Source organism: Podarcis melisellensis (genome assembly GCF_964234715.1).
Source record: "Podarcis melisellensis genome assembly, chromosome: 13".
NCBI classification, from domain to species: Eukaryota; Metazoa; Chordata; class Lepidosauria; order Squamata; family Lacertidae; genus Podarcis; species Podarcis melisellensis.
In genome coordinates, this window is record NC_138545.1 from 31,953,024 (window position 1) to 31,977,118 (window position 24,095).

General features: G+C 49.8%; 1 protein-coding gene across 2 annotated transcripts in view; it reads left to right on the forward strand.

The window, feature by feature from the left end:
• Positions 1 to 1,359: 1,359 nt before the first annotated feature.
• The window catches only part of KCNH4 (potassium voltage-gated channel subfamily H member 4), a 51,242-nt gene continuing 28,506 nt past the window's right edge, over positions 1,360 to 24,095 (forward strand). The window contains exons 1-4 of one of the 2 annotated variants that reach the window (XM_081885580.1): positions 1,360 to 1,556; positions 13,753 to 13,986; positions 18,845 to 18,976; positions 21,127 to 21,254. In XM_081885580.1, coding sequence (XP_081741706.1) covers positions 1,481 to 1,556; positions 13,753 to 13,986; positions 18,845 to 18,976; positions 21,127 to 21,254 — 570 coding nt within the window. In that variant the 5' untranslated portion in view covers positions 1,360 to 1,480. The remainder of the gene's footprint in view (positions 1,557 to 13,752; positions 13,987 to 18,844; positions 18,977 to 21,126; positions 21,255 to 24,095) is intronic. The other variant, XM_081885581.1, reaches the window with a different exon arrangement.

Genomic DNA, 24,095 nt, shown 5'->3' on the forward strand with positions numbered 1-24,095 from the left:
TCACCCGTGGTTGAGAAAGGCAGCTCTTCAGGGTAGGGAGGTGGTTGGAGTCTTGACTCATATCAGCCCCAGCCAGCTTGGGCAATGGACAGGGATAACAGGAGTTGTAGTCCAGTGGCATCCGGAGGCTGGCAGGTTCCCAATCCCTGCTATGGGGAAGGAGACAAACGGAAAGGTGAGGGCAAGTATCCTTCCAGTTTAGCAGGTATACAAGAACATGACTACAATTGCAAAGATCCAGAGCTCTGGCAACCCCTGCTGCAGCAAAATCAGATTCAACAGCAGAAAGGTGCCTTGAAGGACACATAGTCCAGCTGCTTGTGCAGGGAAATCTGCTGCTACAGCATCCTTGAGAAGTGACCCTCCAACTTCTGCGTGAAAACTCCTATCCAAGAGTCTGCTAGCACATTAAAGCTGAACAGATTATATGGTGGTGTAAGCCATTTGCTGATCGGCTGAGTCCACTCGGGTAGGAAGGGCTGAGGGCCAAAGTACCAGAAGGAGCACCTACTCGCTCACCAACCTGCCTAAGGTGCAGCCTCAACAAAAGGAGGGAGAAACTTCTCTAAGCGATGGCTTCCCAGTGGTGACATTCCTTCCCCAGAGAGACCCACCTGGAGCCAACACCTGTACTCTTTCAGTCCCGGGCAAAGACATTATTTGAATTCTCTCAGGCATTAAAAAGAGATTTTTTTAAAATGTGCATTTTTTCTGCTTGTTATAGTTTTATGTAGGCATCATTTTGCTTTCCTGAATTTTCCTGGGCATAGCAGCCAACTCCTAGAAGCCTAGGTACCTTCGCCCCCCAATAAAACATTTGAGGGAGTCGTCCCTCCCACCATCTTGATAGGAATTGCCATTCAAATAGTTGCGTGCACTTATGTGAGGTGGGGCTCACCTGCCCCCCTCAAATATTTTATTCAAGTTGGAAGGGGAAGGGAGAGAGAGAGCGAGGAAGGGAAAACTCACATTTGTGTGTGTCTGTGGAGTACAGAAGTTTAAGAGTCTCCCCTCAGCTTTTTCCCCGTCCCTCACACTAGGCCTAGGACTGTGCCAGTTCGGACAAGGCCGGGGCTTGTTAGGCGCCAATTGTGTGTGCGCGCGCGCCTGCGCGCGTGTCTGCGATCTGGGAGGGATCTCCCGGGTCCCTCCTCTCCCCTCTCCCCAGCGCTGCTCGGCGCTAATTGTACGGCTGGGATTAGCAGGAGGGAGCTGACAGCCGGGAGAGAGGGAGGGAGGCAGGCAGGGAGACAGCGAGGGAGGCTCGGGCAGCTGCCTCGCCTCGCCTTGCGCCTGCAGCCCCGGCCGGGATGCCGCGCAGCAGCGCCCTGCCTGAGCCGCGCGGCGGTGGCGGCGGCGGAGCCGGAGGAAGAAGACGGGGAGGAGGAGACGCCTAGGCGCCCCGCGCCCGCTCCGCCGCCACCTTCACACGCGCACCCTCCCCGCGGGGGCGGCGGGGGGCGCCCATGGTGCCGCCGCCATGCCGGTGATGAAAGGCTTGCTGGCGCCGCAGAACACCTTCCTGGACAACATCGCCAACAGGTTCGATGGGACACGTAAGTGGCCTCGGGGACGCCGCGGGGGGAAGAGTCCCGTGGACACGAATCCACGTCCGGTCAGTGGGACTGAACGGGGTATGTTTGGGGGGGGGTCGATCCAGCCTCTCCTCCACCCTCTCCCCTCACCAGCAGCCCCCCTCTTCTCTTCTCTCCTTCTCCTCCACCTAAAAGTTATTCTCCTCCGAGGATGGAGGTGCCCTGACGCCCCAGGGACATAGCTGTCAACTTTTCCCTTTTCTTGCGAGGAATCCTATTCGGAATAAGGGAGCTTCCCTTTAAAAAAGGGAAACGTTGACAGCTATGCCCAGGGATGGGCGCTTGACTCTCGGGGCGTCTGAGAAAAGGGGTCGCCTTGAGCGCTCGCTCGCCCTTCTGCCTTGTTTCTCTTTCTGCCCCGCGGTCCTAAATCCGCGGGGGGGCGTGCAGTCAGTATTATCTGCCCCAAGTCCTGGACAGTAACGAAACCCACCCCACTCCTTGCCTGCCTGCCTCTCTCTCTCCCCATCCCCCTGCCCCAAGCCCGCTTTGTGTTGGGTCTCTCGAGTCCCCCCCCCCTTTGCATCTCCAGAGTTAACAAAGAGAGACGCTCTTTGTCTCTGCACAGACTTCACCCACTGGAGATCGAGAAGATCGGGGTGGGTGGGTCGATCTCTCTCGTTTCCCGATCGCCCAGGGACTGAGACCCTCCACCCCCCCCTCTATTATTTAAGGGGAATACACTGTTTGGGTCTCTTCTGCTGCTGCCCACCCTCTCCCCATCTTCTGATGTTTAGCTGCGCCACCAACTCCGGTCTTGTTCAGCCCTCGCAGGCTTCCTTGGGAGAGTTAGCAGACTTTCCTTTGTGCACGTGTGAAAGGAGACCGGGTGCGGCGGAACAGCTTCACCAAGGGTTTCTGTAGGCTAAGCAGCCGGGAGGGAAGAGTCGCCTGCCCGCAAGTGCTCAGTCTCGGGAATGTCTTACTGGGCTCCGCAACATGCCGTAGGGATACCTAGAAAAGAGTTCCTCTGAGCATGTGCGAAAGGGTTTTCTCTCCCTTTCTCACCCTTAGGGAGACTCCTCACGCGTCTGGGATTAGAAGTTTTCTTCGCCCCTCTTTTTTCTCCCTCCTTCATTGTCTCCCTTGAGATCTGCGTTTAGATTGGAAGCTCCTCGCGGCAGGCACCTGTCTTGCTTGCTTTTGCGGGTGTCGGGAACGACGACACTATTTATATTGATGGTGAGACCACAATAGTGAGGAGGAAGTCAGGGCTGTATGAGTTGCATGCATTGCTACTTTTCGGAAACTTTTTCGACACGGTGCCTCTCTATGCGTGTGGCTAGGAAAACCTTTCCCTTCCCGATCTCCTACAGGCAAGGGCTGTGGAATTTGGGGTGCTTTTAAGGGCATCCGACAAGGGGGGGTAGGCAGTTCTCTTGCGCGAAGCCCACTGAGCTACGCGATCCCTGTTCTCCTTTGGTGAGCCCGTCCCTGGGCACCTCCCGATTTCGACTTGAACACATTTATTCGTTTATTACATTTGAGCCCAATCATTCTTCCAAAGAGCTGAGGGTGATGCAAATGGCCTTTCCATAGTATCTTCACAACAACCCTGCGAGTTAGGTTGAGCTGAACGTGTCCGTGTAACTGGCCCGGGGTCACCCCGTGAGCATCGTGTCTGCAGTGGTGCAGAAGGACTTCGGAGTGGAAGTCGCCCCCCCCCATTCAGCGCAATGAGCGGAAGGACCACACTCTTTAGACTGGATTACCATTCAAAGTGAGGGGCATCGCGACGCCTTTAAGTCTAGAGTTTTAAATTAACTACCTAACTACATCACAGTTTGCTCCAGAACTCACCCAGACCCAGTGAGAAGCTCTTTGGGATGCCAGGAAAACTAAGCATATGGAGCCATAAGAAGGAGCAATCCTGAGCATGTGCAAAGAGCATTTTCCCCTTTACCAAACAGCCACAGTGTGCCCACCCTCCTGTGTGCGAGGAAGGAGCCCCAGCGTTTCTCCTTTTAAAAATGAAGCTAGGCTCGGTAAGGAGGAAGGCGTGCTTGCTACAGCAAGCAGTGACTCTCTGCCCACGTGCAGAGTTCTTTTTCACCTTCACCCGTGAGAAAAAAAATCCACGCACACAGCTAGTTAAAAGGGAGAAAAGGCTAGGGGCATCTGTCGAGGATTCTTTAGCTGTGATTCCCTGCATTACAGGGGACTGGACTAAATGATCCTTGGGTTCTCCCTCCAGCTGTACGATTCTACGGCACTCTCCAGGCGAGACCGAAAAGGGAAGAGCGAGCGAGCCACAGAGGATGGGAAAGTCCTCCTTTCTCAATCCCAGAGAAATGCTTGCGGGTTGAAGGAGGCTGCGCGCGCTGGGCGCAATCTGAAATGCATTCTACCCGCGCTCAAAGTGCCCTATCTCACTGTCGGTTCCTGATTTATTGTATTATAGAATTGTAGGGTTAGAAGGGACACCCGCTCCCACCGGGGTTATGTAGTCCAGCTTAGACATTCAGCCTGTTTTCCGGGGCTGGAGACGCAGTGGTGCGGTCAGGGCAGGACTAGTTAAGGCAGACGTCCAGAGCCCCACTCAGCAGAATGAGGCGGGGGTGGCCCCCAAACGCAGCACGGCTTGGATTACCGTCTAAAGAGGGGCAGTTGGATAAGACCATTAAGCCCGGAATCTAAAATTACCTAACTGCACTACGGCTGGGGTGTCGGTGCCAATTAAACTGGGCTCGATCTCCCTCCCTCTCTTAGACACACATGCCACACTCGCTTTCACTCTCACTCTCACTACCTGCTTAGCCCTGCGGGAGGGAAAAGGATACATGGGTGGGGACGGAAGGTGTAGTAATCGTATGTGTGTGTATTTAAAAAAACAAACAAACCCACAAACAACAACTAAAATGCCATATTGTGGCTCGAGGATTTTCTCTTTAAGAGGATTCCGGTCGTGGGGGGTGGGGGTGGGGGAGGAGGAGGATTTAAATGCTTCCAGAAAGATCAATGAAAACTAATTTAGCATTTTCCTTTGGGGATGTCCGGGAGAAGCTTTCGTAATGAGCGCTCCCCGCCCCCCCCCCCCGCGTCAGCAGCGCACCCCTTATTCCTAGGGGAGCCACAGAGAGCTGGCGCACAATACCTGAGAATAGAAGTTTTTGCTGAACGCTTGAGGAAGGGGGAAGGAGAAGAGGGAAACGCCCTTTCCTTGTACGCCCATCTCTACCCATGTTCCCGGTGATATAAAACGGGATTAAACCCAATATCGTTCTCCTGAGGCTGGGGACACGCGCTTCTCTGAGATTTAAGCGAGTCTCCAATATCAGCCAATTCCCCCCCTTGCCCAGTTTTGTTTACCATCTAGTCCGATAAAGCGTTCTGGAGAACTGGAAAGCTTGCAAACCATTTTGTAACATTTTGGCTGGCCTATTTCTTTTTTCTTTTTAAGCCCTGTTGTGGATTTAGGAATCTCGTTTGCGAGCCCCTTAGTTATCCGGGTTGTTGTTGTTTTAAGCGCGCCACGCGTCAAGGAATTCCGCGTTGCTCTCGGTAGGCAGGACGCTAGATCAGCACTTCGGACAGCTCCTGAACTCCTCCTTGGAAGCTTAGACCGCGGCTGCTTCTGACGCCCTTGTGGCGCAAGGAAAAAGAGCCAAATCAGTGGCAGTCCAGCTCTCCTTACTAGATAGGCGCTTACTGGAAGAGGCTGGTTATATTGGAGGCAGGGAATCCGCTTCAAAACTGTGAAGAGACAAGGCTCAAGCTTCTTTTGAAATTGCACCCCCTTTCTGTCTTGAAGCCCCTTATGCCCAAATCTCAGAATTGTGGGCTTTTTGTGGTGATTGCTCAGCTGTGAGAGAAAGCACTCTGCAAGTGCTCAGAGGCACCTATCTATCTTACATCACACGTCCTCTTGGCTAACGTCATGCCAAGCACAAAAAGCAATTATCAAGAGCACCCCTGAGCATGTACAGGATGCAATCAAGTCACAGCAGCCAGTCCTCACACATCTAAGCTTGGGCGGGGAGGAGTGTGGTAGGGTTATCCAATTTTGGAAGCAAGCATGTTGTGGGAGCCAGGACTCTTGGGTTCCTTCCTCTTCCAGGAGGGGTCTGGTGTCTAAGAACCAGTGGTGGTGCAATGGTGTTGGACTAGGACCTGAGAGACCAGGGTTTGATTCCTGGGTGACCTAGGGCCAGTCGTTACCTCTCAACCTAACCTACTTTACAGGGTTGTTGCAGGGACTAAGTGAGGGGGAAACAATGTAAATCACTTTTGAGCTTCCTGAAGAAAAAGGTGGGCTATAAATGTGATAAATACATAAAATAAAATAAATTTTGGCATAGCACAAGGGGAGCTGGGAAGCAGGACTCCCAGTTTGCGTCACCAGCTTGTGCAAGCTGTGCTGCTCAGTGGTTACAGCAGAAGATGCAGGAAGTCACTCTGGAGTTCCCTCTTCAGATGTAATCAGGGAACCCTCTCACGGATCACGCTTGGCTGCAGCATGTTCCACGAGGCTTTTAACTGGGAGATTAACATCAAATCTACAGAGCCACAATTCGCCATTGCTTGCAAAGCTCATTCATCCTTTGGCTCAATTGCTTTGGATTTTCAATTCACATCCTTCCTTACCTCCCACATGAATGGCTGAAGGTGGATTATCCCTATCACAGCAACCTCATGTCCTCACGTCCATCCCTGTGTGTTTTGGAGGCAGACTGGCTTGCCTGCATCTCTGAGCCCCATTCTGAACAGGGCTCTGTCTTTCTGAGGGAGTTGGTGTGAGTGTAGGCAAGCTTCTGAGTTCCACAGAACTGTTCATCACTCTGAACGGGAAAGGCAGCAGAATCCACAAGAGTATGCACCAAAAGCTCTTTGAAGGAAGTGTGGTGTACAAGTGTAAAAAGTAAATTCAGCTGACGTTAAAGAACATTTCATTGTGGGTGGACCCCAGCATCTAAAATGAAGAGAGAAAATGAGTGGATGTTATGCGTAAGAATGGAAGTGTGATGTGCTGGCATGTATGAGTGCTTGTATGCAGGTGTGTGTCTGTGTTATGGCCTTGCACTGGCGTGCAGCCCCCCAAAGAAAACCCACAAAGGAACACAGACCTTGGGCTGAAAAAGAATTATCTTACTCTGTTCTAAGCCCACCCAACCTATTTCTCCAGCCTCCTTCTCCCCGTTTTTCTCAATCCTTAATCTAAAGTCTGCTGTTAACTGGACCCCAAGCACATGCAAACTCATATGTGCACTCCTTCATCTCATTAGCACTTTTCAGCAACCTCAACGGCAGGGGTAGGCAACCTAAGGCCCATGGGCCCAATCGCCTTCTCAATCCGGCCCATGGATGGTCCGGGAATCAGCGTGTTTTTACATGAGTAGAATGTGTGCTTTTATTTAAAATGCATCTCTGGGTTATTTGTGGGGCATAGGAATTCGTTCATTCCCCCCCCAAAAAAATATAGTCCACATGGTCTGAGGGACGGTGGACCAGCCCACTACTGAAAAAGGTTGCTGACCCCTGCTCAACAGGGTCAAAACCCCACACTTTGGGGAAATCCTGAGCTGTGACTGCTTATAGGCCTCCTGCCAATAAAATATGCAATACAAGCAAAAAAAGGGAAGAAAATTAATGACTAATGAGGCACCATTAATGGAACTTTCTAGCCTTAATTTAGCAGTGCCTAGTCTACATCTTTGCTTTCAAATTAACTGGCAAAGGAGTAGCGCCGATTACATTATTGATAGTATTTTGCATGCATATCTTAGATTTTTGTGGTGTCTTCCAGACACTCTGATTTTTTTTTATTTTTAGGTTTGCTGTTGTTTCTGTTTAATTTATTGTTTGTTGTTTTGAAAATAAAGCAAAAGCAAAAAAAGATATGCACATTTAGTCGGAACTTTGCTGCTGGTCTCCCACAACCTTCCAGTATGGAATAGATTAGTGCAGAGTTGGGGAAACTGCTGTTTTCAGATATGGCCAAACTCAAACACCCATCATCCCTGACCATTGCCTATACTGGCTGGGGCTGATGGGAGTTGGAGATCAACAAACTCCAACGCACCATAGGTTTCCTGCCACTGCTGTAGAGTGTGGAGGGGCTTGATTTTATGAAGTTTTAATATCTCATGTATTTCCTCTCCTCACTACCCAGCAAGACTGCATTTGGCTCCTCTTGCTTTTGCCCTTCCCAGTCCCTTAGTAAAATCAGAGCTTCCTAGTAAAATCTGAGCTGAAAAGGCAGCCTGCATAAGTATTTGAATAGATCTGCGCTGATAAAACAACTTTTGGACTGCTCCCAAATCATACTTCCAGGCTGGTGGGAGGCTCTTCTCCTGAGCTTCTCTTCTGCTGATGTTCCATCTAAAAGTTCATTTGTGTTTTCTCAGGGTGGGCAGCTTACAGGATGTGGTTCCAGCCAGCCGGCCAGCCCGAGGGAGAGCTGCTCAGAACCGCGGAGAGTGCACATTTTAATACACAGCCCTTCTAAGCAGCCCCCTAATCCTGCATCCTAGAAGCCAAAAACTGGACTTAGCTACAGATGCAAACTATTTTTCACACACACACGCACACACACACACACAAGCCCCTCCCAAGTTAATCCAAGCAGTGACCTGAGGTGACCGAGAGTTAAACAATTGGGTTGGGGTAGGGGGATGAGAAAGCTCTCAAGCCAGCCGGGTGGCGGGTGGGGGAGGCAGCAAACTGAAGTCCTGGTCAACTGGGCCTTTATCCCGTTGTCTCCAAAGGCAATTCTGGTTCATAATGAAAAAGAGATCAAGGCTCGACGATGCCTGTAAGTCATACTCACCCACCCCAACCCTCGCTTGTAAAGCTTGGATGTTCAGTAAGGAGGACAAAGCACTCTGTGTATGTGCAGAGGCATGTCAATCCTTATTTTGATAGGCCACGGCTAGGCTCGTGTTGGAGGCTGAAAGCCCTGAGCAACTTGGGTCCAGGTCACCTTGAGGACTGCCTGAGCCCTTATATTCCAACTTGATTAGGGTTTCTCAAACTTGGGCCCCCAGCTGTTGTTGGACTACAATTCCCATCGTCCCTAGCTAGCACGACCAGTGGACAAGGATGATGGGAACTGTAGTCCAAAAACTACTGGTCACCTCTAGTTTAGGAAACCCTGTATTAGATCATCTGGAGGAGCACTGTTAGCTGTTCCCCATCATACAGAGGCCTGACTGGCTTCAGCTAGAAGTTGGGCATTTTGTTTTACTGGTCCCATGCTGTGGAATGGTGTTCCAGCAGAGGTCCCCCAGGCACCCTTGCTTTTGTCAGACCTATTCCGTTGTTAAAGTTTTTCAAGGCGAGCCAGTCACTTTCATGACTATTTTGCATTGTTATTCGGATAGCTTATGTTTCACTATACGTGCACCTAATTTTATACACTGCTTTTTTCATATGTTATATGAGTTGGCAGTATATAAATATATTTTTAATATATTTTTTGAAAAATCATGTCCCAAAGCTGAATACCAGTATAGAAAACGGGACAGAGAGCTGTGTCCTGCTCAAATTAAGCCCTGGTGTGATAGTAGCAGGACTGAATTTCTCCCATTAAAGCCATTACAGCATTAAGCATTTATGTGCCACTGGTTCCAGACATTCTCCAGCTCTGAGCTGCTTCAAGGCATTTTAATGTCTGAGGCAGAAAATTAAAGTCTCCCCCCAACACACACACCACAAAATCTACAGGCAAGATCTTCTGCAGAAGCTTCATTGAAATAAACTGTGCAGGACTGCCTACCATGTCCTTGTTTGGCTCCTGTTCATTCCAGTGCCGCTTGTGCAAGAATACTTTCTGGTGAATTGATCAACCACGAGTCATATATGCCTGTTTCCTACTCTGTTGCCCTGAATTATGTCCCAGATCCACCCTTGAGGATACCACCTCATCTCGATTCAGATCACCTGGAGAGATTTGCTTCAGAGGCAAAATGCGCAACATGGGCAGGATTGATCCAGAGGGAAGGGGATATTGGAACCTTATGCATCAGGCTTGGGTTTCATAGCTCTTCCACGGTTCTTGGCCCTCTCTGAGGACACGGACTTGGGCGCCATTTGAGGGGTAACACTTTGACCTTGCTGGATGGAAATCCGTAGCCCAAATGTCCAATTTGGCACCTTCTCCGCCAAGGGCCATCTGTCTGCCTTGGGGCCGTGCCAAGGAGCAAGGTGGCAACATCCTGATCAACACTCTGCAAAGCATCTAATCAAACAGGCAGGGAGAGCCGGTCGGAAGGCAGAATGTGCCGCCGCCTCAGTATCCTCCACCGGCAACCCCTTGTGCAAGGATCAGGAAAGCCATGCGGCAAAGGAAGCAAAAATAGATTGTGCCATGCAGGGGCTGATAAGCCTTCCTTTCTCAAGAGCACCCCAGGAAATACAGGCCTGTGGCAGTCTCAAGAAAATGTTACAGTTCTGGCAGCAGTGCAAAAAAAAAAATCCAAGGGTGTGGGTGACATCCCTCCACCCAGTTTTTATCTTTTACTAGGGATGCTTTTTATGGTTTCTCTCGCCCATCCTCAGCTGACTCAGCCATGGCCCCCTCCCACAATTTGTCTCCCTCCACCTAACCCTCTTTATCCCCCAACTCTCCTGCTGCTCTCTCTTGGACAAGGCTGTGTGTGTGTGTGTGTGTGTGTATTCCGTGCATCTGCAATCATACCATACGGTTTGGTTTTGCTTCTTCAAAAAAGCAAGTTTCTAGCCCCTTTTGATACCCAACAAACTATGCATCGAAACAAGTGAGCAGTGCCTGGCAAGTTCTCAGAAACGGAGAGGGTTGCAGCTGAGCAAAACTCCCATTTTCTGTAGGGAAGGTGCCTCCGTTATTTGTATAATCTCCTGTTCCAGATGCAAACTATACGTTATTTAAAATAGATGCACATTTGCCTGACTAAGCGCGGCAGCTTCCCCTTTGGCAAATTTTGCCTCACAGCCTTAACATTTAACCCTCATGTTCAGGGAGGGAGGGGGGGAAAGGGAAAGGATCTCTGCCAGAACTCCCCCCACCCCACCCCACATGTAATAACACGAGTTCACTCATTATCCCGATTTCTCTTCAAGGCTTTTGACAGGGATCAAGTCAGCTTAGGGCAGATCTCTTCCCACCATCAGCACCTCAGGGGACAGGTGTGTCTTTGGTCCTAGCGGTTGCTGAGTCTCTGGGAAGCAAAGTGCATCGTCAGCCTTCAGATCCAGAGTGATTTGTGTTAGGAGGAGGGGTGGGGAGGGAGCACACACAGGGTCTGGTTTTCGAGATGGAACAGGGGATCGTCATGAAGGAGAACTTAAGGGTAGCTCTACCATGAAGTCCCCACTCTCACCAACAAATTGTCTATGTCCCCAGGAGGGAATCTGCCAGGGGTGCAAGAGAACTTCCCATGCAATTGTGTTCCGTGGGTCAAATTTGCTACCCCTGAACAGTGTTGGAAGTCTTATTCTTTGCTCCACCTTTGCCTGTTTGTAGCACCACATCTGCTAGAAATCCAAGTGACTTTGCAACAGCTCCGCTGAAATTTGCAACAGCAATAAAGCCTATCTTTAACAGGGTGAATGGCCATTGCAATAAAACCATAGCCCTTCCTCTGTTGCAGCCTCCGTTTCAATTTTTTCGCTTGTAAGCTCTTTGCAGCACGGTGCTGTCCTCTTATATTTTGCAGTGTCCACCCTGCATACTGAGAACACTACATCTAGGAATGGCAGCTTGGTGGCCTTTAGCAAAGACACCCCAACATTGTTTATCAAAGATGGGATACCCAGGCAGTGGGTGGGGGTGGGGTATGCGTGGCAATTGCAGTATTCCAATCAGAGTGGGGCAAATGCCGTTTTAATTTCCCACAATGCCTCTGGTGCAACACCCTCCCAAGGCATTGTGGGAAATTACAACAGCAGCCAATGGGCAGTGCTGAGAGTGCCTTTTAAAAAGAGGATCTAGGGTGGGTTTCAGCAGTGGGCCCCACAGGATGCTGGGGGTCCTGGCGGCTGCCCAAGGGTCCTGCATGCTGGTGCCAGGCCTGGAGCACAACACCACGAAAAAGCAGAGATACCGAAGGCCCAAGGTAAACAAAGGAGATTTAGCCAGCGTTCAGAAGGTCCTCAGAGACAGAAGTGAGCGCACACACAAGCAAACCTCCCTAGACAAGGAGTTCCTTCCACTTGGTCGGTGGCATAACAACAACAGCCCTGATTCTCACCTTTGCAACAGGGAAACACAAAGCAGGAGAGTTTTTTGCCTTCTGCCTCTGATCTTCCTATGGAAAGAGGCCCACAGTGAAACTGCAGGGTTGGGCATCACGTCTAGCAATTTGGCACCTTGTCTAGTGTTGCAATGGGCTTTGACGGGTGTTCACAGGTTAGCTTGTACCTGTGTACAAGTTGTCTCTACCTTCATGAGGAAGGAGGCTGGTTTGCAAATTGTGCTGAACACAGGCACAAACTGCCTGCGCACTTGTGCAGGTGTTTGTGGGAAAGTGGGATGTATAGCTCTGCTATTGGGTACACAGGCAGTACATGCATTGAACATTGAACACTGTATGTGACTAACTGTATGAGCATATAGCTCAGCTTTTTGTGTACCCATATACAGTGGTACCTCGGGTTACGAACTTACCGATAATTTGTTCCGGAGGTCCGTTCTTAACCTGAATCCGTTCTTAACCTGAGGAACACTTTCACTAATGGGGTCTCCCGTTGCTGCCAAGCCTCATCCTGGGCAAAGTTTGCAACCCAAGGTACTACTTCTGGGTTAGCAGAGTTTGTAACCCGAAGCATTTGTAACCGGAGGTACCACTGTACTCAGTTTGTATGCCGAATGTAATGTGCGAACACGCCTAAAGTCCGAAAGCAGTGCTTATTTTATTTTTAGAAAGAGAAGTCATGTATGGGAGCCCTGACATGTGCCCTGGAGAGATGTTCAGCTCTTTAATGTTAACATTGTGGGAAGCGGGTTGCAGTGGCTCAAAGGCGCTTTACTCAATTATGTAATATTACTTCATATTGACTTGAGGACAGGAAATCATTCTTAAAAAGGTTGACAGCAGTTTGAGAGAGGCTTCACTCTGTACGTGTGTACCAGGAATGGGGAAAATGTGGCCCTCCATATATTGTCAGGCTGTAATTCCCATCAGCCCCAACCAACATGTTCAACAGCCAGAGATGATAGGAGTTGTAGTCCAAAACAACACCTGGAGTATCACAAGTTCTCCACCCCTAGTGCGTGCATGCGTGGGTACACACACACACACACACACACACACACACACCTTTGATGGAACTGTCTCTTCTGGTCAGTCAGACAGGTCTTTCAGGCTTTGAAAAAGTACCAAAACCTGACAAACCTAAAGCAGGGTTTCCCAAACTTGGGTCTCCAGCTGTTTTTGGATTACAGTTCCCATCATCCCTGACCACTGGTCCTGCTAGCTAGGGATGATGGGAGTTGTAGTCCAAGAACAGCTGGAAACCCAAGTTTGGGAAGCCCACCTAAAGGCAAAAGTGGGAGAAGCATAGATTCCATAAACAGCAATCTCAAAGTTACCTTCAACCACCAGGGAATAAAAAGCCTATTGTCTGCCTCCAGCTTCTGCTACTTCAAAGAAGAGGCTTGGCCAATGATGGGGTGCTCAAGGGGCTTACTCAAAGGAAGAGAGCTTGGCTGCAGAATCAACCACATCTGCATGAAATCTTTGTCCTGGTTATACCACTGAAGGAGGCATTCCGTAAATCGGGCTTGCCCGTTCAGGCCAGCCTTCACCCAGCTGGTGTCTTCCAGTTGGACTAAATCTCCCATCGGCTCCAGCCAACATGACTGCCTGGTTGATGGGAGCTGTAGCCCACCAGCTGGAGGGCACCAGCTTGCAAAGTCTGGAGGAGAGGGCTGTCAAGGGTTACTAGCCATGATGGCTATGTTCTGCTTCCACAGCCAAAAGGCAGCAATGCTTCTGAAAACCAGTTGCTGGGAACCAACGGAGAGGACAGTCCTCTTGTGTTCGAATCCTGCTTGCATATGGTTGACCGCTGTGGGAAAAGGATGCTGGGATAGATGAGCCATTGGCCTGACCCGGCAGGCTCTTCTTAAGTCCTTAAGGCTGATTTAGGCTGTAAAATCAGCATCCGAATTCCTTCTCCCCTGCCCATCCGCCAATGCTGGCATGACAACTCAGGGTCTCTCTTCTCCACCCACTCGCAGATAGCAACTTCCTGCTGGCCAACGCTCAGGTGCACCGCGGCTTCCCCATCGTCTACTGCTCTGACGGATTCTGCGACCTTACTGGCTTCGCCCGGACAGAAGTCATGCAGAAGAACTGCAGCTGCCGCTTCCTCTACGGCAGCGAGACCTGCGAAGCCGTCCTGCAGCGCATCGAGAAAGTGCTGGAGGGGAAGCAGGAGTACCAGGCCGAAGTCTGCTTTTACAAGAAGAGTGGTGAGTTTGGCGGAGCCCCCTGGGAGGACTCCCTTCCCCTCCCGGCATGGCAGGCTGTTTGTATGCTGCTGGGCCTAATTCAAGGTGCTAATTCATATTAGCAGCTTGGGAGCTAGTCATTTGCTGGAGCACCTCTAGCCATGTGAGCCAGGTTGGATCTGGTGTTTGGCTAGCAACTCGGGTGTGGAAAGCTTCCTTGCAGTCCTGTGGATAAATGGAAATGACTCCGCAGGGACATGGAGCAGGATGTAGGGACCTCCCTGCTTTTCACCCTCCTGGAGTGTTTTTGCCTGGCTGCAATGTGTGCCCTGGGGCTCTGATTGTACCTCTTCCTTCCCTGGTTAGAGGATAGAGAGGGTTGTATGAGTGTGAAGAAACTAGAAAACCTGCTGTGCAAAGGGAAAAAGTACTTTTACTGCTCCGCTTAGTGAGCAGGAAGAGTCTGTGGCAGTGAGCAGTGCAGAATCAGAGGCAGAATCAGAAGTTGGAGAGGAGCAGTGTCAAGAGGCAGCGATGAGTCAGGCTGATGAAGAAACCAGGGGGGTCTCCTCCTGCAGCAACCAGTTCCTCTCCCTCCTGGTCTCCCAAGAGCAGAAGAGGTATGAAGAGGGAGGAGCAGAGACAGGCTTGTTGGCCTAGTCTCAGATTGCTTGGAAAGGACCCAGGGGAGGAGGAATCTTAGGGCACTGTGGGTATGCTTTATTGCTTTATTGGGGCAAGGTCTACTTGGAAGAGTTGCCATGCTCACTAGGCCTGGCCTCCTGAGCTGCTTGTTTCTTTGAATACAGTGGTACCTTGGTTCTCAAATGCCTTGGTACTCAGACGCCTTGGTTCTCAAACGCTGAAAACCTGAAAGTAAGTGTTCCGGTTTCTGAATGTCTTTTGGAAGCTGAATGTTCGCCGGGGCTGCTGGCTATTGTTTCTGGGGTGCCTGTACCAATCAGAAGCTGTGCCTTGGTTTTCAAACATTTTGGAAGTCGAACGAACTTCCGGAACAGATTAAGTTTGGCGCTTTTGTTTCTGCTTTTTATTTTGCGTTTTTGTTTTTGAGGCTTTTTTGGTTAATTTGTTTTTGTGACTCCGTGGAACCCAGTTTAGTTACTGATTGTGTGACTGTGGAAATGGATCAAAACCCCCATCCAAACAATAACTATCATCAGTGCAACTAAGAAAAAACAATTAATTTTAATTTTTGTCATCTACAATACTGTCTTATTTATTTTATAGTACAGTACATTGATTATTAGGAGGGATGTGGGTAACGCTGTGGTCTAAACCACAGAGCCTAGGGCTTGCAGATCAGAAGGTCAGCGGTTCGAATCCCTGTGATGGGGTGAGCTCCCGTTGCTCAGTCCCTGCTCCTGCCAACCTAGCAGTTTGAAAGCAAGTCACAGTGCAAGTAGATAAATAGGTAACGCTCTGGCAGGAAGGTAAACGACATTTCCATGTGCAGCTCTGGTTCACCAGAAGCGGCTTAGTCATGCTGGCTACATGACCCGGAAGCTGTACGCCGGCTCCCTCGGCCAATAAAGCGAGATAAGCGCCGCAACCCCAGAGTCGTCCATGACTGGACCTAATGGTCAGGGGTCCCTTTACCTTTACATTGATTATTGCTTTCATTTTATGTATCATTGATCTCGTTAGATAGTAGAATTCATGTTAAATTGCTGTTTTAGGGGTTGTTTTTAAAAGTCTGGAATGGATTAATCCATTTTGCATTACTTTCTATGGGAAAGTGTGCCTTGGTTTTGGAACGCTTTGGTTTTGGAACGGACTTCCAGAATGGATTAAGTTTGAGAACCAAGGTACCACTGTAAAGAGCTAAGTGCACTGACGCTGTGTGTGGCATTGCCGACCTGTTCCTGACAACTGCTCCTGATATCAGCTCTCTGGCCCTGCCCATCACTGTGGAAGGTTGCCCAAAAGGAAACATGGCCCCTGGTGTGAAAAATGCCCCCTGCCCTAGAGACACGGGCTGCTTGGACACTGTCGGGATTTTGCTTTGTGGTTAGGACACTTCACATCCTGAACCACTGGTGACTCTGCTGAGGTTGCATCAGTGCTGGCTCCTTTTTTGATAGTGCTTGGTTGACGGCAATTGTTTTTGTTTTTGTTTTTTTTTTGCTGTGGCCATAATGTATTGGGCCAGCTGTGGACAGGCTTAAAAGAGTGTGAAATCTAAAAAAGCCAGAGTTGAGCTAAGCACAATTTAAGCTCAGGGTCTGAGGGTTGCTGGGCATCACTTGGTGGGGAAGAGTGCTTCATTCAGATCCTTCTCCCTGGCTTCCCATAGGCAGCTGATTGGTCCCTGTGAGAACAGGCTACTGGACTAGCTGGGTTTTTCTTAAGTTGTTAATTTATTCTTAGAATAGGCTGGTTTGTGTCATTTATACACATTGTAGAATTTGGGTTTCTTTGGTACAGATTGATGAAGTGCTGTTGGTGCACAGCGGACAATGCTGGGGTCCTGGGTTCTCTGGAGAGCCCAAGGGAAATAATGTGTCCAGAGAGACACTCGCTTCCTCAGTGAGGGGTGGGTGTCTCATAGCTCCAGGGTTCCATTGGCATTTTTCTCCTGGACATGGTTTAAGATGCTGGGCTGTTGTTGTTTTTCAGCAACAAACCCCTTACACAGGTGCTGCCCATCCTGTTTCAGCGATTGAAGATAAATGGGAAGGTTCTGCCCTGCTGCCAAAGCCTCGTTTACCGGGGCTGCATGGCTGCTGCTGCAGCGGCTTCTGGTTTCCAGCGAGATCTTGTGGAACTCTCGTGAGATCTTGCTGGAAGCCACTGCCACGCCTTCAATGTCAGTGCCAGAAGGGGGTTGAAGAGGCACATGTGGCAGCTCCAGGGAAGTGGCTTCTGGGTAGCTGTGGCAAGAGCCTCACAAGATCTCATGAGAGCTCTGTGAGATCATTTCAGGACCCAGGACCCACCACCATAGCTTCTTCTCTGGTGGTGCTGGCAGCAGGCGATTTGTTTGGGAGTTAGATCTTCCACTGTTGTGGATCGTACCACCGAAGCAGACTGTTTCATATCGCCTGTTAAAACAGCTTGAGCTTGGCAAACTTCTGAAACTACCTCCACATTTAGCTCTTCCAATTCTTTCAGGTGCAAAGAGTGTGGTGCTTGTTCTAGATGCTACATTTGGAGTGCGTGGGGATATGGAGAGAGGGAGAGTTGTTTTTTTCATGGCAGCCCTTTTCTCTGTCTAAACCTGGGTTCTGTGAGGTTGTCAGCTGCCTGCCACCAGATAATAAATAACAGCTTTCTCAGCTGCTGAAGGCTAGAGGCTAGGCCACCACGTAACCTATCACTTGCAGTGTTATGGCTAGACGTCAAATACCAATGGACAAATGGCAGCGAACAAGAACCATACTTCCATTCTAGAAAAGATGTGAGTCGCACTCACAAGGAAATATTAATATTATTATTACGTTTTACCTATATTTACTTAAGCAAATAAGGCTTAGCTGCCGCTGCATTTTAAAAACACAACAACGATCCTCCTAAAATAGCCCAAACAGAAGAAAAGAGAGGTCATTCTCAAGCAGCTGCCAAAGGATGTATTTATAAAAATTAATCATCCAGCACATTTCAACAAATGTCCTCATCAGAGGAATATCAAAAAGTAAAACTAGTGTAAGAACCATATCCCCAGGCTAGAAAAGATCTGAATAGTGCTGATGAAATGGGCATTATTAGTAGTTTCTAGTTTTATCCCTCTTGCACTCTCATGGTTTCTCATACAAATGCTATTCTAATCTGCTAGAATGGTGTTGCTGTTTTTACGCTGATCTTACAGCTTTTTGGCTATTGATATTTACTGTCGCTTCTTGGAAGCATTTGTTCAGATGTGTTGTGGCATTCACTGATTCTCTTTCAACATCAGCTTGAGACTTGAGTGTTAACTTTTTAAAGCTGCTACTGCACCATATAGTCCATGGGTAGGCAAACTAAGGCCTGGGGGCTGAATCCGTCCCAATCGCCTTCTAAATCCGGACTTCGGACAGTCCAGGAATCAGCGTGTTTTTACATGAGTAGAATGTGTCCTTTTATTTAAAATGCATCTCTGGGTTATTTGTGGGGCATAGGAATGCTTTCATTATTTTTTTCAAAATATAGTCCAGCCCCCCATAAGGTCTGAGGGACAGTGGACCGGCCCCCTGCTGAAAACGTTTGTTGATCCCTGATAGTCCCTCTCAAGCCCAGGCACCAGATGTGCGATTGCTACACCTTCCTCCTCAACCTCATTTGGGTCACATCATAGCAGCTGTGATCAAGCCAATAGGAGGGCATTTCTATAGGGTTGGTGTCCTTTTTTGTTTTACAAGCGCTTTTGAGCATGTGCAAAGTATCTTCCTGTGCCCACTGCCAAGAAGGAAACAATTTATTCCCCCTTCCCCCCAAAAAACTTGCACAGAGTGCCTTTGAGCATGTGCAGGCTGCTTTTTCATTGTAAGAAGCAGCATCCAAAACGTAGAGCCATTCTAAGCTGATCACGGGCAGTTTAAGCATGAAGGCACATTTGAAGGAAACCACCAGGAAGAAATTACGGTAATAGAATCATAGAATTGTAGAGTTGGAAGGGTCTCTGCAATGCGGGAATCTGCAACTGTCCCATACGGGGATCGAAACTGCAACCTTGGCGTTATCAGCACCACACTCTAACCAACTGAGCTATCCAGGCAAAATTCTATGGGGTTGGTTCTGGTTGAAGCTGCCGAAGCTTCAGATACTCCTGAGGAAGCAAGGGAGGTGTTTGTGGGGATTGCAGAGATGAGCATGGCAGGGGCTGCTGTCGTTCCTCCTCGGTGCAAATGGTGATGCTGCTCTGTCCCTTTTCTCCCTGGTGCAGGAACAGCCTTCTGGTGCCTGCTGGACATCGTACCTATCAAGAACGAGAAAGGCGAGGTGGTCCTTTTTCTCTTCTCCTTCAAGGACATCACCGAGAGCCATGGAAAGAGCCAGTCGAGTGAAAAGAAGGAGGGTGAGGCCTTGGTGGGGGAGGCAGGCTGGGCTCCAGAAACAGGGTCTTGAGACCCAGGATAGAGCAGATGGGTGGGGCGGCAGTGCTCCTTGGCAGAAGAACACACCGAGCGAGGGGTACGCCTTAAGAGAGCAGCCGTTGGCTCCAAGCTGGTTTGGGCATCTCCTTCCCCACTCTGCAAGGCTTCGTCTGGGATGTGTGCATGCATATCTCTCTCTCAAAGGGAAAGGCATAGTCTATGCCTGCACCAAGGGACACGGGTGGCGCTGTGGGTTAAACCACAGAGCCTAGGACTTGCTGATCAGAAGGTCGGCGGTTCAAATCCCTGCGACGGGGTGAGCTCCTGTTGCTCGGTCCCTGCTCCTGCCAACCTAGCAGTTTGAAAGCATGTCAAAGTGCAAGTAGATAAATAGGTACCACTCCAGCGGGAAGGCAACAGCATTTCCGTGCGCTGCTCTGGTTTGCCAGAAGCGGCTTAGTCATGCTGGCCACGTGACCCGGAAGCTGTACGCCGGCTCCCTCGGCCAATAAAGCGAGATGCGCACCGCAACCCCAGAGTCGACCACGAGTGGACCTAATGGTCAGGGGTCCCTTTACCTTTATCCCTGCACAGGAGATGCTCACCCCCTTTCAGCAAGAACCTGCGGCCTTCCCAGTATTGTTGGAACTCCAGCTGCCAGCAGTCTAGCTGCATGGTCCTTGGTGATGGGTGATGGGAGCTGCAGTCTCCGTCCTCGTTCCAGGTTCTGCCTCCGCTTTGGGAGGCAACTGTCGCTGGGTATTGCAAGTGGGGAAAGAGTTGCTGTTGCAGTCAGGGTCCCCCAGGCGTCCGATGGCTGGCCCTTGCTCAAACTGCTGCCGGAAAGAATTCCCATGAATAGGAAGTAGGAAGACCCTTTTGGAAGGCTGCTTGAGATTCCTGTGAGGTTTTCCTTCATCACTGTTGGACTGAAAGCAAGCTGTAGAAGCGTTTGTTTGGATTAGCTGAGGAAGACTCCATGGGGTTAGAAGAGCAGCTGTTCTTAGATTAAGGTCATCACTATCCTTACATCCAGAGATGTTCCATCACTACAGAACAGGGCGGGTAATTCTTTGACCAAAATAGCTTCGGGAAAGATTTTTTTTTAAAAAAATATTATTATTCTATTCAGACTGTTTCGGTACCGCTTAATATGAAAACGTATTTCCAAGCAATGTGCAGAAACAACAACAAATTTAGAAAAAGGGCACGATAAAAGTTCCTTCTTGTTGTAAACACACCTCCCTACATAAGAGCTTTCGACTTCCACTCATTCATCCTGGCTCTCAGCCAGGGCCCAAACAAAGTCACAGATCACATGCCCCCCCCCAATAAAAATATCTCACAGTGAAGAGGGTGTTCCTGGAACACATTCTCTATCACTCTAGACTTGCTTTTATGGGCTTGCTTTTAAGGTTGATGGAGCTTCTTCAAGTTGCCCATAGCTGGATCCTATTCAGGTGCATCCACACACCTGGTTCCCGGCTACAGAAGGTTTAGTTTGGCGTGTTTCCTGGGGGGGGGCAAAGGATGACAAACAAGACACCCCTCTATTCGCAGGCCTTTGTCTGGCCTCTCCACACCTCTCCTCTTCCACCTGCTTTACTGTGTCATCATGTCAGGGCTCTGTGTCCCAACAGAATGAGCTGGAGGTGATATCACATGCTGGCTCACTGCTTGTTGCATCTAGCATGTTGCAGGGTATTCAGAGTGACGTAATCCGACTTTCTGTCATTAACAGCCTATTGGACGGAATCAGCCCACAAGGTTCCATCTAGCTCTTTTCCTATGGTTAGATACCTGCAGCCAACCTAGCACTTCGCTTTCGAAACTGCCTTGCTTATGAGTACCCTATAGCTGACAGGTTTGTCAACACTCCACAGAATCGCATCCATGGCTAGAAGAGTTTGCCCCAAAGAGGCAACTAACTGCCACATTTGTTCCCCCCCCCAACCACACATATGATTCTGAGGTCAGCATTTCAGCTTGGAGCCTGAGAAGCAGGAACAGGAAGGAAAGCCAGGGGGGATGGATACAGCACGGCAATGTCAGAATCCACATAAAACAAGGTGTTCCCTCTCTAAGATGGGAATTTTGAGCCTGACCTGTCCCACTCTTTTTCTTCTTCCAGAAAAGCACCGCTGTAAGAAGGCAGGGAGCTCCCATCTGCGGGCAGCCAGGAAGCAAGGCCGCACAGCATTGCACCACCTCGCCAGCCAATTCAGCAAGAAGGAACGGACAGAGATGAAGATCAACAGCGTAAAGATGATTTGCTTGTTTTGCCCGTTGAGGAGGGGATGGTGGTGACTGGTTAATCCTTGCGGCCCTAACTATGCAACTGTCTGCATACTGGCAGGCATACAACCTCTGTCCTTGCTCCCCACAAACACCTTATTCTGAGAGGCCATTGTTCCGTTCTGAACGAGGGACCTCTTAAGGATGGGTGTGCATGGAAAAGACTGAGGCCACAACGCCATACATTTAAAGCACTATGTTGCCGCGGCTTCCCTCAGAGAATTATGGGATCTGTAGTTTGCTAAGAGTGCTGAGAGTTTCTTAGGAGACCCCCCCCCCCATTCTCCTCACAGGGCAACAATTCCTAGAGTTCCTTGGGAAGACGGACTGCTAAACGACTGTGGAAATTGTAACTCTGGGAAGGGAATAGCTTCCCACCCTCTTCATGTTCTCCTCACAACAACCCTATGAGGTAGATTAGGCCGAGAGGCCTGGCCCAAGGTCATCCAGTGAGCTTCACGGCTGAGTGGGAATTTGAACTCTGGTCTCCCAGGCCCTAGTCTGACACTCTAACCTCTACACCATGGTGTATCCTACAGTGCAAGGCTGCCCCACCAGGTGGCAATGGTGCAGTTGCGTTGAGGAAGCATTGCACAATAGCCACTGTTATTATTGCGTTAATTGCAATAGTGCACTCTCACGAAAAACCGTTCTGGAGGGGCCCTTAGAGGCTTAAAAAAATTTTCTGTGGATTAACAGATGGTGTTGTGGGGTTATTCACGTGCTCTCTCTTAGCAGAGCAAAAAACCCTAGAGATGTGCAGCCCACAGATATGATTTTGGGCAGCCGCCAGGCGCTTGCAGTGTTAATAGCATTAAGCCCATCACTTTGAAGGCCATTAATGCCTTTGCTGAGGGTCACCCTGCGAGGCAGCTCTGCGATTTCTTCCAGCAGTGAGTGCAACCCAACAGGCGGGTGTCCTCAAGACTCAGAGCAGCAAAGAGCAGCCCAGGCAGAGCAAAACGAGGCAAGGACTGCCCACTGCCTGATTTGGGGCCTTGTGGAGTTTTGTTAGAGATTCCAACTAAACATCAGGAAGAACTTTCTGGCAGTAAGAGCTGTTCCGCAGCGGAACAGATTCCCACGATTGGGGGTGGACTCTCCTTCCATGGAGGTTTTTAAGCAGAGGTTGGATGGCCACCTGCCATAGATGCTTTAGCTGAGATCCCTGTATTGCATGGGGTTGGACTAGATTATGGTTACCAGATTTTTTTCAATGAATCCGGGGGACACTCTTTTTTTTTTGAAGCTGAGTAGCAACAGGGAGTCAGTAGTGGGGATGGTGAGGCAAAAGACCCTGGGCCCAAGCACACATGCATATTGTATAAAGGTGCAAAACCCTTCTTTCGCACCCTGTGAAACATAAATGCGCAGAGTTTTTTTAAAACTGGGCAACCGCCGGCCCATGACTCTCGAGCCTTCCCTGATCTCCTGCCCCCTTCCCCCTTTGTTTTGACAGATCAGTGGAGGCTCAGGAGTTGCGGGTGGGCAGCTGTTGCTGGGGGGGGGCGCAAGGCGTGCAGTTTCTCTGCCAGGCAATGTGCAAAGCCCTTCTTTCGCACCCTGTGAAACATACATGTGCAGAGTTTTTTTAAAAATGGGCAACTGCCGCCTGTCTGCGACTTCTGAGCCTCCCCGATCAGTCAAAACAAAGGGGGAAGTGGGCAGGAGGCCGGGGAAGGCTTGGGAGTCACGGGTGTGCAGTGCGCCGTTGCCCAGTTTTAAAAAAACTCTGTGCATTTATGTTTCACTGGGTGCAAAAGAAGGGCTTTGCACCTTGCCTGGCAGAGAAACCGTGCGCCTTGCACCCCTCCTGGGCAACGGCCACCTGCCTACGACTCCCAAGCCTCCCCCGATCTGTCAAAACAAAGGGGGAAGGGGGCAGGAGATCTGTACCACCAGATGTCCCCGGTTTCCCTTTGGCAGTGGCGGTGGCAGTGAGCAGCAAGCAGCTCCTGAAGCCAGCCAGAGCCAACTGTGCTACCAGGCTGGCTCCGGGCTGCCGAGGCTGCCGCTGCCACGTTTCCCAGGGACAGATGTGCAAATCTGGGGACATTCTGGGGATGGAATTTGTCCAGGGACAGATTTGCAAATCCGGGGACTATCCCCGGGAACCGGGGACATCTGTTAACCCTAGACTAGATGGCCCTCGGGGTCCCTTCCAACTCTATGGTTTTATGGTAATGCAAGAGGCATAGAGTTCAAGGACCCTTTCCAGCCAGGTCAAAACACCTGGGGGAAGTGAAGTAAGGGCAGTGAGAGGGATGTGGTCTGGAGAGAGTTTCAAGCACCAGATGGAGAGGCTGGAAGGGCCCCTGACTCTGAGGTTGCTCACTCTGGATTTAAAAATGTGTGTGGTATTGCATCATAATAGAAAGTGATGCAGGGACTCGGATCTATCAGGAAGTATATACACCCAGGAGCTGGATTGGCTGCAGCAGAGGTGGGGCTGGGCTGGGGACCAAATGAGTACCTTCATGCCTCTCTCTCTCAGGCCCTTGGGACTCTCTTCAGGCCACACCTCTCTCCCCAGGCCATGCCCCCTCAACTGCATTTCTTCACGCCCTCCTTGAGTGTTCTTGCCTGGCTGGAATATGTCCTTGAATTCTGATAGTGAATAATGTTTTCCTGGATGAAGGGGTGTGGGTGTGTCTAGAAACTATCCTATTTAGGTGGAATCTACACACATATAAAAAAAAGTTGTGAAAATCCGTTTTTAATTTTTTTAAAAAAATATATATTGAATTTGCTATAGCTCACCATCGTCACCTAGTGCCACATTTGTATAATGCACCTTACAACACA